The following is a 13,774-nucleotide window of genomic DNA, read 5'->3' as shown; positions in this document are numbered from 1 at the left end:
AAAGGTGGTCATCATGGGGAACACTTGAAATCCTGTAAGATAATCAGGTACGAGGTAGCTACATGGGCTCATTTCAGCTTCACATTTAGTGCATAATCACAATGATCTTGATACCACAAAGATGCACCAATGCTTTAAGCATATGTAAACCAAATGGGTTGGAAATGGAAACCCATTTCCTATGGGAATCTCTGTAAATAAATGCACTCAGGTGTTCAGTGCCCATTGACTGGCCCAAACAAAACTACCACACATTCTGCTCTTTGATTTGCTTATCTAGAATACATCATGTAACTTGGAAATTGTAAATTATTACTAATCATACCTTTGTGCTTTCCAAAGGATCTTTATGGACAAATGCTTGAACAAATTCTTCAGGGCCAATGTGACTCAGTCTTTCCTTTTGCAAGAAACAAAGTGAGAAAACGGTGTTTTCTGATGGGCCAAGATTCATGTATGAATGTTATTCACTTCATAACGCTTGAAATATTACAGATTCAGATTGATTTACTTAAATATTTCGATACTTTTTATATTTTTATAGCTTTAAAAAATAATATTACACAAAGCAGTTTTCAATATGAAAAAGAAATCCATATTAAAAGAAAAGGCAACAAGGCAATATGGCAGCAAGATAAAAGCTAGTTGTATATAAATTATAAAATCAGCTAAAAAGACAACTAAAATTAAAAGGTATTGAGAGTGTAGGGGCCTGCTGGGTCACAGTGAGTAGGGAGGTGGTGCCACCACAGAAAATGCTGTCCCTGGAGGTCACCAGTCAAATTTGGGTTAATGAATAAATTTGACTGGCAGCAAGGCCTGAGATTATGATCTTAAGGCCCAGGTAAGTTCAAATGGGCACATGTAGTCCTTAAAAAAAACTTAAACTGTACAGAACTTTCAAGGTTAAATCAGCACCTTGAAGTGGATCTGAAAAGAAATTGGCAACCAGTGTAATTGTTAGATAGGTGTGATGTGAGTGACTCACACCTGTCAGTGGCCTGGCTGCCATATTTTGCACCAGCTGGAGCTTTCCCCGTCACAGGAACAAAGGAACATAGGAAACTGCCATATACTGAGTCAGACCATTGGTCTATCTAGCTCAGTATTGTCTTCACAGTCTGGCAGCGGCTTCTCCAAGGTTGCAGGCAGGAATCTCTCTCAGCCCTATCTTGGAGAAGCCAGGGAGGGAACTTAAAACCATCTGCTCTTCCCAGAGCAGCTTCATCCCCTGAGGGGAATATCTTGCAGTGCGCACACATCAAGTCTCCCATTCATATGCAACCAGGGCAGACCCTGCTTAGCTATGGGGACAAGTCATGCTTGCTACCAGAAGTCCAGCTCTCTTCTCTGTCAGCAGGCTTTACTGTGGGTTTTCTGCAAGGCTTTACTGCAAATTCGAAGGTGCTCACCAAAAAACAATGCAAAAAGTGGATTTTTAACCCCAGATATAAACCAGGCTACACTCTAATGCATGATGATAAAAACCTGAATTGTGTGTGAAGTACTCCCTGATAGCTCGCAGAGGAGATGCAAACTAAAAGCCGGGTTGAAAAACCTCCTGGAGTTTCCAGGCCATTTTTTAGGACAGCCCCATCTGGAACCTATTACAGCTATCAAGTCTGGATGTAACCAATACATGGACTACTAAAGTACTGAGCATCTAACAACGAATGTATCTTTTTCAAAATATACATACTCTAAAGTAATATTAAAATCAAGGTCTGTCTATCTATCTATCTATCTATCTATCTATCTATCTATCTATCTAATTTGTACACCGCCCCAAACCTTCGTCTCTGGGCAGTTAACAATAGCATAAAACAAGTTAAAAACATATACAAAAACGAAAAACAATTTAACAATTTAAAAATAAACCAGAAATTAAAACCTAAAAATTTAGGAAGCTGAGAAAGCTTGGGTGAGAAGATGGGTTTTCAAGTGTTTTTTAAAAATTGCCAGAGATGGGGAGGATCATATCTCAGCAGAGAGCGCATTCCACAATCTTGGGGCAGCGACCGAGGAAGCCCATCTCTGTGTAGCCACCAAACGAGTTGGCGGTAACTGGAGACGGACCTCCTCAGATGACCTCAATAGGCAGTGGGGCTCATAGTGAAGAAGACACTCTCTTAAATACCCAGGGCCTACGCCATTTAGGGCTTTATAAGTTATAACTAGCACTTTGTATTTTGTCCAGAAACCTATTGACAGCCAGTGTAGTTCCATCAGTAAAGGAGTAACGTGGTCTCTCTGACATGACCCAGAGACCAACCTGGCTGCCGCATTCTGAGCCAGCTGAAGTTTCCGGACTACGTACAAAGGCAGCCCCATGTAGAGCACATTACAGAAGTCCAGTCTGGAGGTTACCAACAAATGTACCACTGTTTTGTCATTGATCTCAAGAAACGGGCGCAGCTGGCATATCAGCCGGAGCTGATAGAAAGCACCCCTGGCCACTGCCTCAACCTGAGAAACCAGGGAGAGGTGTGAATCCAGAAGTACTCCCAGACTGCGAACCTGTTCCTTTTGGGGAAGTGTGACATCTAGAACAAGCAGATCAAAATCGTCTCTAGAGTTCTGACCCCGCACAATAAGTACCTCCATCTTATCTGGATTCAGCTTCAGTTTGTTCTCCCTCATCCAGCCCATTACTGCTTCCAGGCAGGGATTTAGGGAGGATATGCTAGCTCCTGAAGAAGTTGACATGCACAAGTAGATCTGGGTGTCATTGAGGCTATTCACACAATTGTAGAAAATCCTACATCTAATTGTAGATTTCCTACAATTGTGTGAACCACTGGGCTTGGCTGCGAGCCTGGTGGTTCTTGAGCCTCGAGCACTCCACAAACCCAGTTTTTGGGATTGTGAGTAGCCGCGGTGCAGCTCAGCGCTGTGGCTACTCACGAGTAGACTCCCGGCGGGAGGCTGAAAAGTGTTCGTGCAGGGCATACTGGAGCTTCTGGGGGCCACGTGGCCCCCAAACTCCCCAGCCATCGTGTGGGCATGTGTGGGCGATCCGGCCACCCAGGGCTCCCGCCCTGCTCATCTGCGGGGAAACCGGCAAAAGTGGGTCTCACTGATCGTGAGACCCACCTCATCAGCATACTGGTAACGCCCAGCTCCAAATCTCCTGTTTAGATCCCTTAGGCTTGGGTGTTCAACCGAACAAAATGAAGTAACAAATACAATGGTGAATTATCAAATACAATAATAGTCAACTGTAACAAAGAGGGAGACTTATGGTAATTTAAAATTATTTTAGAAGACAGTGAAATGAGAGGATATTAGTTGACAATACTATAACCTGAAGTTACAAGTAAGTTGTCTCTAACCAGCCAAACAGAAACGTGTAAGGATGAGATTTTCATTAGGAAAAAAAGCACAGGGAAAGGGGAGACATTTTTTAAAAGACTTGTAAACTGCTGGTTAGTTGATTAGGTCCTTCTGCTTTAAGTCATGAACACAATTGATAGCACAGAAGCAAGGAAGATATTCCAGACGACAATTAAGGGTTAAAGTAGACATGGTAAGGGAGATCAACAATTCTGTGCCTGTTACTGATTAACAGTCCTAAAAGTCTACTTGAAGATCAGGTGTTTAACCCTTTCTTTCCTTTCCGTCTTCTCAATCAAACCTGCACTCCTCCCCAAAGCCTCGCAAGCTGGTATTACTTGCTCCTGGGTAGGACTGGACAAGAACCACAGCTGCAATGTGTTTGTCCCTGCCATTGCATCATGAGACGGAGTCATATTATTGTTATTATTATTTCTTGTTTACACAGTCAGACAGGTGTTATTGACTGGTTTGTTTTATCCAGTCAATAACACCTGTCTGACTGTGTAAACAAGAAATAATAATAATAATAATAATAATAATAATAATAATAATAATAGCGACTAGGACATGGCATTACTGACAAAAATGGCCAACTCTAGCAGCACAGCTGCCAAAAAGTGGTCTAGAGCACAATCACCGCCACTTAGGTAAGCCTCTCCCAAGCCGCTCTGGTGGCTTTCCTCAGCAATCACCTGGATCACCCTTTAGAAGCAGTGCTAATTGTGCCTCCCATCTTTGTTTACCTATAATGTAATACACTCCTCCCATTCCCCCAGACAAACCTATAGGGACCAGCACATTGTATTACTGGCATAGAAAGGTGGTGGATGCCAGTACAACTGCCACACCATGCCAGCAATAGGGGCCCACAATGGCATTTGGCAAGGGGCACAAACACACCTGGTGCTGGCACTGCCACAAATGCATTTTCAACTGAGTCTAGTTTGTATCAGTGATGGAAAAGACATTAACTACTTGTAACACTACCTTTCATGTAGTTTAATGGTAATTACAACTTATATGGATTTTTTTGTTGTATTTTAACTTTTGCAAACCACCTTGGGATAGTTTTATGAAAGGTGGTATAGAAAGTGAATATAAATAACACATTTTATAAAACGTAGTTCAAACTACAAAGCTAAACTACTTTTTTTTGGTAAATGGGGGGAAAGTGACTGACATCCTAAGACAACAGCAGCATGCCAGGAAGATAACCTGTACTACAGAAGGCTTCCAGATCTCTGCAATGTGGAACACACTGGGTGTGTACATGTGGGGGCTATTTTTGTTAATCTCTGCTTCCCCTAGAATTGCCCTGCACCCTCAGAATATATGTTCCTGAAGGCTGTGTGACCCTCAGGGACATATTTTCAGAGGGCACAATGTATTTCTGGAGGAAACAGAGACTGGCAAATATTTTACCCCATCTCTGCACTAAGAAAGCTCTCCGCAGCATGAGAATGTCTTCCTAGGAAGCTGCCACTGCCTAAAGCAGGATGTCGACCATTAAGTACTATCATTAAGTACTATAATCTATTACAGCACCCCCCCTCAAATAATTCATTATTTTATATGAAATTTCCATATGAACAACACAAATACTAAATCAGTACTAAAAAGAATACAAGCATGCTTCCAATGGTTAGAGTGCTGGACTAGGACCGGGGAGACCCGAGTTCAAATCCCCATTCAGCCATGAAACTAGCTGGGTGACTCTGGGCCAGTCACTTCTCTCTCAGCCTAACCTACTTCACAGGGTTGTTGTGAAAGAGAAACTCAAGTATGTAGTACACCGCTCTGGGCTCCTTGGAGGAAGAGTGGGATATAAATGTAATAATAATAATAATAATAATAATAATAATAATAATAATAATAATAATTATTATTATTACCAGAATGTGTGGCGACTCCCCCTTTCATTCCTATAGCTAGTTGCTAGGAGTATACTCAGTGAGCAGCATCTGTAAGGGGCTGGCTGCATTCAAAATATTCTAGGGTTTCTAGGCTTGGCCTATAAAGAGAGCTCTGCTTTGTCTACTTCCCATTGTCCTGAAGGACAACTTTGCATCTGCATGGAAAGAGGGAGTGGAGAGGAAATTAGAAAGTTATGGGCTAAGTATACCCACGTTGGTCTCCTTAGGGATCTTTAAAGCCAAGGAGATAATTAGGCATCAGATTTGGGACAAAGTGACTCGGGAAGACAGGGCCTGAATCTGACATTTACCTTTCTTAGGTAATGCAACTCACCCTCATAGACCAGCTAACTATTTAGATGAGCTTGTTCTTGCCAAATTGAGAAAGGCATTTGTCTTGGCATGCTTGAATGCACTGCCCTCAGCTCTCCTAGACAGTTGCTATCTTGGTATTCCTTTTGCCCAACGGTTATGCCTGTGTCAGTCAGGAGCGGTTGAGACAACTGATCATGTGTTTCTTCACTGTTTATTTTATAGCGATTTTATAGAAATATTTGGTGAGCACTTTTGTCACCTATTTTGTCTAGATTCCCAAGTAGGCCATCAATCTTTTATGTGTCTCTCCTTTTGTCTGACAGTGATATTAATATTTTCACCAAGGTGGCAAAATTTTACTACATTGCAAGTTGTGTAAGGAAGCAATTGGTAAAACCATGAGTGTCAATTGTACTATATATAGTTATATTGTAAATGGTGTTTTGTAAGAAAGTACTGGCAGAAAGTACTGGCAAATTGCTGGAGGTTACTACTTCTCTATTGAGGCTATTCTCACAACCAACCAAAACTGGGCTAAGGGAGCCCAGCCTGATTTCGGCTGGTCATGTGCTGCAATGAAAGCTATGCGGCTCCTGGCAGCCAGTCCTCTTACATGCCCCCCGTTAAACAAGGTTAGTGGAGCGCGTGCTCTGCTAACCCCATTTTCCTGGTTGTGTGTCACTACGGCATGGCTCCACGGTGCAGCAACTGAGTAGACCCCCAACAGGGGGCTCCCCAGAATACCCCGCACACTTGCACAGGGCATTCTGGTACTTCTGGGGGCCGGGAGGCCCCTGATCCCTGCTGCCCCAACTAGCCCCATGACAGAGCCGGTAATTGTGTGGGCAGCTGACCTGGCCACCCAGGATGAGCTGCCTGCCTGTGTGCAGGGAGAGGAGGTAAAGCCCTCTCTCCCTGCAAACCCTCTTATGGTGCTTCACACTGTGCTCACAAGGCGCTCCTTGTGTTGTATTTTTGTCTGGTCAATGACCGAAATAAAGATTCTATTCCATTCCATACTCCCCATAGACAAAAGGTTTGTGCTAGGATAAGAGTCTTAACTAGGGTTCCTTTCAAAAGGGAAGGAGAGAAAGTTATTTCTTTTATGAATTGATAAATGTTGAACTGCTTTGATTAGCGCTATTATGGGCCTTACTGGGACATACTATCCCTAGGTTGTTTTTTTAAAAATGCTATCAATTGTCCCAGGGGCTATTCCAGTAGAGGTGGGGAACAGAGAAAGATGTGGCATTGGCAGGGTATCAGACCATTACAGGAGAAGGGAGATCAGAAATGTAATAGATGTTACTCTTCCAGGCCCCCCCCCCACTGCCAGCTCTTTGATCTTGGAGAGCAGTACCAACCTCCCATAGAATGTCACCTTGCTTCTGTGTAATGCCAGGTCAGACTGGGATTTATGTTGGTGTGCTGTTCACCCTGATGCCCAACAGATTTCCTAACTGAGCTGACTGATGTGGTTGCAGAGTAGCATTGAAGTCTCCCATACTGATAATTCTGGGAGACTTTAATGTTCACTTTGGAACCAATTTGTCAGGATCAGTTCAGGAATTCATAGCGGCCAAGACAACTATGGGCTTATCCCAAATGGTCTCGGGACCATTGCATGTTGTTGGTTACACACTTGATTTGGTTTTTTGCTTTGATCAGGATAGTGTTCCATGAGTGTGGACTCCTGTGATTTCCCCGTTGTCATAGACGGGCCACCATCTGGTTAAGTTTGGACTCACAGCCATAAACCTCCTCTGCAGAGGTTAAGGACCTATTAGGATGGTCCACCCTAAAAGGCTATTGGATCCAATAAGATTCCAAGAAGCCTTGGAAAGCTTTAAGGTTGGTTCTGCCAGTGATTCTGTTGATGCCCTGGTTTAGACTTGGAATAATGAACTTACTAGGGTGGTAGACATGATTGCTCCTAAGTGCCCTCTCCAATGCACTTCTAAATTAGCCCCTTGGTATACGGAAGAACTACAGGAGCTGAAATGGCATAGTAGACAGCTAGAGCACAAGTGGAGAAAGACTCGGCTCAAATCTGACAGAGATTCGACACAGAGCACATTTAAAGATCTATGCTCTGGCAATGCGTGCAACAAAGCAGTTCTTTTCTCCCTGCACTGATTCTGCAAGTTCACGTCCAGTGGAGTTGTCTAGGGTTGTGAGAGGACTAGTATATGCCCCTCCTCCCTTGAACGAGAATTTGGATCCATCCGTTACCTGTTGTGATGTTTTAAATGAATTTTTTGGAGATAAAATGTCTCGTGTTCGAGCTGAACTAGACTCTACAGTAACTGCAGAGTCTAGTGTGGAGTAGGGATGTGCAAACTGGTTTGATGCCAAACTGGTTTGACATTGAACTAGTTCAGTTCGAAGGTTCAGGGCCCAAACCAGGCCAGCCAGTTTTGTGCACACCCCTAGCGGAGGTGTGCAACAGCATGAATTTCAGTTTGAGACTCCTGAGGATGTAGACAAGCTGCTTGGGATATTTCATCTTACTACCTGTCCTCTTGACCCTTGCCCAACATATCAAAGTGAGCAAGCACACAGCAGAGAGCTCTGCTGAGGGGAGTGGCAAAAGGTATCACAAAATGTTGCAATTGAGCAAGAAGTTCAAGCTGCTGGATATGTTGGCTCATGGGGAAAGGATGGCATTTGTAGAATGCCATTATGACATCAATGAGTCCATTGTCTACTCCATAAAGAAAAGCAAGGTATCTGGCACATCTGGAAGGTGTCTGGTACATCTCGGAGTCTGGAGGTGGCATTCCACTCACATGATCCCCACATGGAACAGATGGAAAAGGCCCTCTATCTATAAACTATCTATACAGGACCAAACCCAGAGGAACGTGCCACTGAGTGGACCTGTTATCCATGAGAAAGCACTGCAGCTCTACAAGTAGTTTGTGGCAGGAAGTGGTCAAGCAGTGGGAACATCCGAAGGCACTGAGTGTGGCTACCAGGTGAGCAAGGGCTGGTTAAAAAGATTCAAGCACCACTATAGCCTCCACAATGTCAAGTTGGCAGGGGAAGCAGCATCAGCAGACAAGGCAGCACAAAATTTTTGAGTGGAGTTCCAATGGCTGAATGAGTCTGGAAGGTACAGGCCCAAGCAGGTCTCCATTGCTGATGAGACAGGCCTGTTCTGGAAGTGGATGGCATCCTGCTCATTCATCAGCAAGGAAGAAAGAATTGCTCCAGGTTTTAAGGCAGCCAAGGACCATCTCACTCTGCTGGTGAGTGACAATGCTTCAGGGGGTTATGTGAACAAGCCCACGCTCCTGTACCAAGCACAGAACCATTGTGCCCTGAAAGGGAAGAATAAAAGCCAGCTTCCTGTCTTCTGGAGAGCCAAGAGGAGAGCATGAATGATTGTAGTGGTTTTCTCTGACTGGGTGAGCAGCTGCTTTCTGAATGATGTACAGAGATAGATTTGGATTTGGCCTTCAAGAACCTGGCCTTCAGAGTCCTCCTGGTGCTCGACAGTACCCCTGGCCATTCTGAGACCCCCTGCTGTTCACACCCCCCAACCTGGAGATCGCCTTCTTGCTACCCAACACCACCTCCTTGATCCAACTGATGGTCTGATTATGATTTTAAAGTCCTATTACCCTCGCCGCACTTTCAGGAGGATGCTGGATCTCATGGAAGCTGATCCCTCTCTGACAGTCAACAATTGCTGGAGGAGCTACAGTATTGCAGATTGCATTGGGAACATTGCAGCATCTCTTGCAGAGATCAAATCCCAAACATAGAACACAGTCTGGAAGAGGTTGTGGCTTGGGGCAATCACCTCTTCATCTGTTGTAGCTGTTCCCTCAGTAGTTGATGAAGTAGAGCGGATCACCAACCTTGCACACACCATTGGTGGAGAGAGCCTGGAAGACATCGAGCCACATGAGGTGGAGGAACTCCTCCAATCCCATCAGGATGAGCTGACATCAGGAGGAGTTGAAAGAGGAAGAATTGGAGGACATCATCCAGGCAGCTCCTGAGATTGTGGGAGCAGAGGAGAAAGAGGAAGAGATGCTTCCTAAGCCTCTCACTACAAAGGGGCTGCCCGAGGTTCTGCAGCTGGGGACTCCCTTGGAGGACAAAGTGTTTAACACTGATTCCCTGATGGAGTGCAGCATAAAGTTCAAAAAGCAGTTGGAGACTGCTTGCAACTCTATAAGGACACCTACTGGGCTTTGCAAAGCAAGGGGAAGCAGATGACTATCTCCAGCTACTATGGAAAGGTAGCTACACCCACCACCTCAACTGCAGAGTGGCCATAATCGGAAAACAACATCTGCACTTTCCACAGCTTCAAGGAGGAAGAGGATGATGACAATAATGATGTCAGCAGCAGGTCTGCCCCTGCAGGGCCTGCTTCTGCTACCTGATGTGTGATCCAAGCAGAAGTCTTGAGATGGAGTGCTGCAAATTCCAGCAGTGGAGTGAAGGAACACCACCACTTTTTCAACTTGATTTCTGCTGCTGCAGGCTGGAGAGAGAGATATGGAGTGCAGAAAACTCCAGCAGTGGAGTGAAGAAACTCCACTGCTTTTAAAACTTGATTTTTGCTGCAGCAGGCCAGAGACTGGAGAGAGAGATGGAATGCTCTCAAGCAATGGACCAGTGGAGTGAAGCAACACCCCTTTGTCTGTTTACTTGAAATGTGCTGCCTCTTTGGCCAACCTACCAACCAGTCAGGCCAAGGGTTTGTGCTGCTAAGTGTTGGACTTCAGTTGTGGTGTGGGGAAACTTCACTATTATACATAACTCGATGAGCTGGAGACTACTGCTGGAGCACCTGGAGAGTGGCAGAGTGGGAGAACTGAGGTAGCCAAGGTACAGTGCTGTGCTCTGTCCCTATTTCTTTTTTTCCTGGTCGTTTGTTATTTTTTGGGCCATTTTCCAGGGCTCCAGAACCTAATCCCCCCCAATTCCCATAGACTCAAGGTCTCTTTATTCATGGTTTCCTTACCTGTGGTTGTAAGCTGGAATGGAACCCCCATGAATAATGAGGACCACCTGTACAATCTAACAGTGAGGTCATTGGAGAGGGTCTTGTTAAGATCATTAATTACTTTCTGAAGGAGAGCAAGATGCCTCCTTGTCTCGAAGAGGCAATTATTAGACTACTGCTGAAGAAATCGGCATTGGATCCCTCAGAATTAGGCAATTATAGGCCTGTCTCCAACCTCCATGGTTGGGCAAGGTGATTGAGAGGGTGGCAGCCTCCCAGCTCCATGCAGTTTTGGAGGAAGTAGATTATCTGGACCTATTTCAAACTGGTTTTGGGCACTATGGGGGTAGAGAACACCTTGGTTGGTCTGTTGGATGATCTCCAATTAGGAACTGACAGGGGCAGTGTGACTCTGTTGGATCTTTTGGATCTCTCGGTGGCTTTCAATATCTTTGACCATGGTATCCTCCTGGAGCGCTTGAAGGGGTTGGGAGTGGGAGGCACTGCTTTGCAGTGGCTCTGCTCCTACATCTCTTCAAAATAAGAACTATTGTATGGGGTCCTGCAGGGCTTCATTCTCTCTCCAGTGCTTTTTAACATCTACATGAAACTACTGGGAGTGATCATCAGGGGATTTGGTGCAGGGTGTTATCAATATGACATCCAAACCCATTTCTCCATGTCAGCTTCATCAAGAAGTGGTCTAACGTCCCTAAATGCCTGCCTAGAGGTGATAATGGGCTGGCTGAGGGAGAATAAACTGAGGTTGAATCCAAGCAAGACAGAGGTACTTATTGTGGAAGGTTGGAACTTAGGAAGTGGCTTAGATCTGTCTGTTCTGGATGGGGTTGCCTGCCCCCAGAAAGAACAGGTATGTAGTCTGAGAGTACTTCTGGACCCAATCTTCTCCCTGGTTTCTCAGGTTGAGGCAGTGGCCAGGGGGCTTTCTATCAGATTCGGCTGATACACCACTTACATCCATTTCTGGAGATTAACAACCTTAAAACAATGGTGCATATGCTGGTAACATCTAGACATGACTACTTAATATGCTTTCTGTTGGGCTTAAGCACACAATCACTTTAAAGGTATTATCCAATCTCTGTCCCAGGATTGTTACTATTATCTGTTTGATAATCACAGATTATTAGCTCTTTCACAAAAATAACAAATTTCAGCCTACCTGCTGCATATGTATTAAAATATGCATATGCATTAGTGGCTGAGATTTCTGCCTTTCCTACTTCTATGTTAGGTTATAGGCTTAGGGAAGCCCTCCAGGAGACCCTAGCAGCAGCATTCTTCATGGGAGACAGAAAATGACTGGCTAGGTATGTCCTTATTCAGTCCCACAACAATGCCCTTATTTTCATGAAAGTAAAAATGAAATGTCCTTATTTTCACTGAGTAAAAACAAAAAGTAAAAGATGGACCCAGCTTGAAAAAGCACGTGTCTTGTTTGGTTTTCAGCCTTTAGCTCATGTTTTCCCCTTTAAAGTTCAACTCATACAGATCAATTTACAGAGGCAAGTAAAGTAATACACAGCCATCTCTTTTTATTAGTGATGGGATATATTATTCTTTCCCAGCTGGGCAATGCCTGAATGGAAGGACCCAAATGGATGGAAGGCCACATGACACTTACTATAACACAGCAGTGTGAGATCTCACCCTAGAGAAATGGTTTCATGCTCCTAGGGGTTCCATTCTGATATGTAGTCCCCCTCCCCACATTTCAAGAAATGGAGGTTTGGTTATGCTTGATTTATCTCTGTTTGCAAGGTTTTTAAATCTCAATGGGATTTTTCTAACATGACTTTTTATGCAATTAAGAATGAATGCAAAAATAAAGTCATTTTCCACTTACCAGTTCCACGTGTGTTAGTTGCTGGGCCAAGGTGTAGGGATCGCTGCAGACACTCAACATTTCTTTTTGAATGGATGGAGGTTTACTTTTAAAAGCAACCACCTTGTCCGACACAGTTGCACTGATCTTCACTATCCCTTCTTGCCCATGGTTAAGAGTTGCAAGCTTCTGATTCAGAGCCTGCAAGAGCTGATTCATCTTTTTCCAGTAGGTCTGAAGTGAGGAAGAGTGAAAAACACAGAGGAAAGAAAAGCTAAACATTATAAGCCATAAGTAGTGGAAAATAATAGTTTTGAATGAGTTTTCCTATTCAAGAAATACAAATAAGCCAGTAGGGAGCTAGAATCTTATTTTCAAACTATTCTAAAATGTCCAGTCAGCTTAATTACAATTCTATCTTATGACTCTTTACTAGAAGACTGGTACCCAGCCAGACATATAAGCAAATCTGTTACATGCCAGCTCAGCCACAATGCAAGTTCCAGATGTGTCAACACAGAGGCTAGAGTGGGGGAAACTAACACTACCAGTTGACTTTGCCCTTCTGTTTTGAGGCACTTTGGTTTTTGCTCTGCTGTGAGGTATCACCTTCCTTTTATTTACTTATTTAATACACTTCTATACCAACCAAAACTCACGTCTCTGGGTAGTTTACAACAAGCAAACAAAAAGTTAAAACATTAGTTAAAATAAATGCAACAAAAAAACTTAACCAGTAGTTAAAACAAAATAGATGACATAGTAAAAGTTAAAACATTACAATTTAAATTTTAAAACAAGATTTTAAAATGATGATAAAACTGTTAAAATAATATTTAATTAAAAGCCTGGGTGAATAGGTGTGTCTAAAGTCTTTTTAAAAGTTGTCAGAGATGGGGAGGCTCTTATTTTCTTATTATTCCTTTATTTATCAATCACTCAATCAAATGTGTATACCACCCCAAACTTTTGTCTCGGGGTGGTTATTATTATTATTTCAGCAGGGAGCTGAAATATTATTATTATTATTTTAGCAGGGAGCGCATTCCAAAGCTTTGGGGCAGCAGCAGAGAAGGCCCATCCCCGAACAGCCACCAAATGAGCCGGTGGTACCTGCAGATGGACCTCTCCTGATGATCTCAATGGGTGGTGGGGTTCATAGTGAAGAAGACGTTCTCTTAAATACCCAGGGCCCAAGCCATTTAGGGCTTTATAGGTTATAAACATCACCTTGTATTTTGCCCGGAAACTTATTGGCAGCCAGTATAGATCTTTCAATATGGAAGTGATATGGTCTCTCTGAGATGACCCAGAGACCAACCTGGCTGCCGCATTCTGAACCAGCTGTAGTTTCCAGACTACACACAAAGGCAGCCCCACATAGAGCACATTGCAGTA

The 13,774-nt window shown here is 43.8% G+C and overlaps 1 protein-coding gene across 4 annotated transcripts in view; it reads right to left on the bottom strand.

Annotated features, from left to right (window-relative positions):
• Positions 1-13,774, bottom strand: part of RASGEF1C (RasGEF domain family member 1C) — a 160,630-nt gene that overhangs the window by 42,174 nt on the left and 104,682 nt on the right. For all 4 annotated transcript variants that reach the window (XM_053298753.1, XM_053298754.1, XM_053298751.1 and 1 more), the window contains 2 exons: positions 12,398-12,610; positions 326-400 (listed from right to left, as the gene is read on the bottom strand). In XM_053298753.1, coding sequence (XP_053154728.1) covers positions 326-400; positions 12,398-12,610 — 288 coding nt within the window. The remainder of the gene's footprint in view (positions 1-325; positions 401-12,397; positions 12,611-13,774) is intronic.

Source organism: Hemicordylus capensis, chromosome 2, assembly GCF_027244095.1.
Source record: "Hemicordylus capensis ecotype Gifberg chromosome 2, rHemCap1.1.pri, whole genome shotgun sequence".
Taxonomy (NCBI): domain Eukaryota; kingdom Metazoa; phylum Chordata; class Lepidosauria; order Squamata; family Cordylidae; genus Hemicordylus; species Hemicordylus capensis.
Note: the sequence above shows the minus strand (reverse complement) of the source record. Positions and strands in the feature narration are given on the sequence as shown.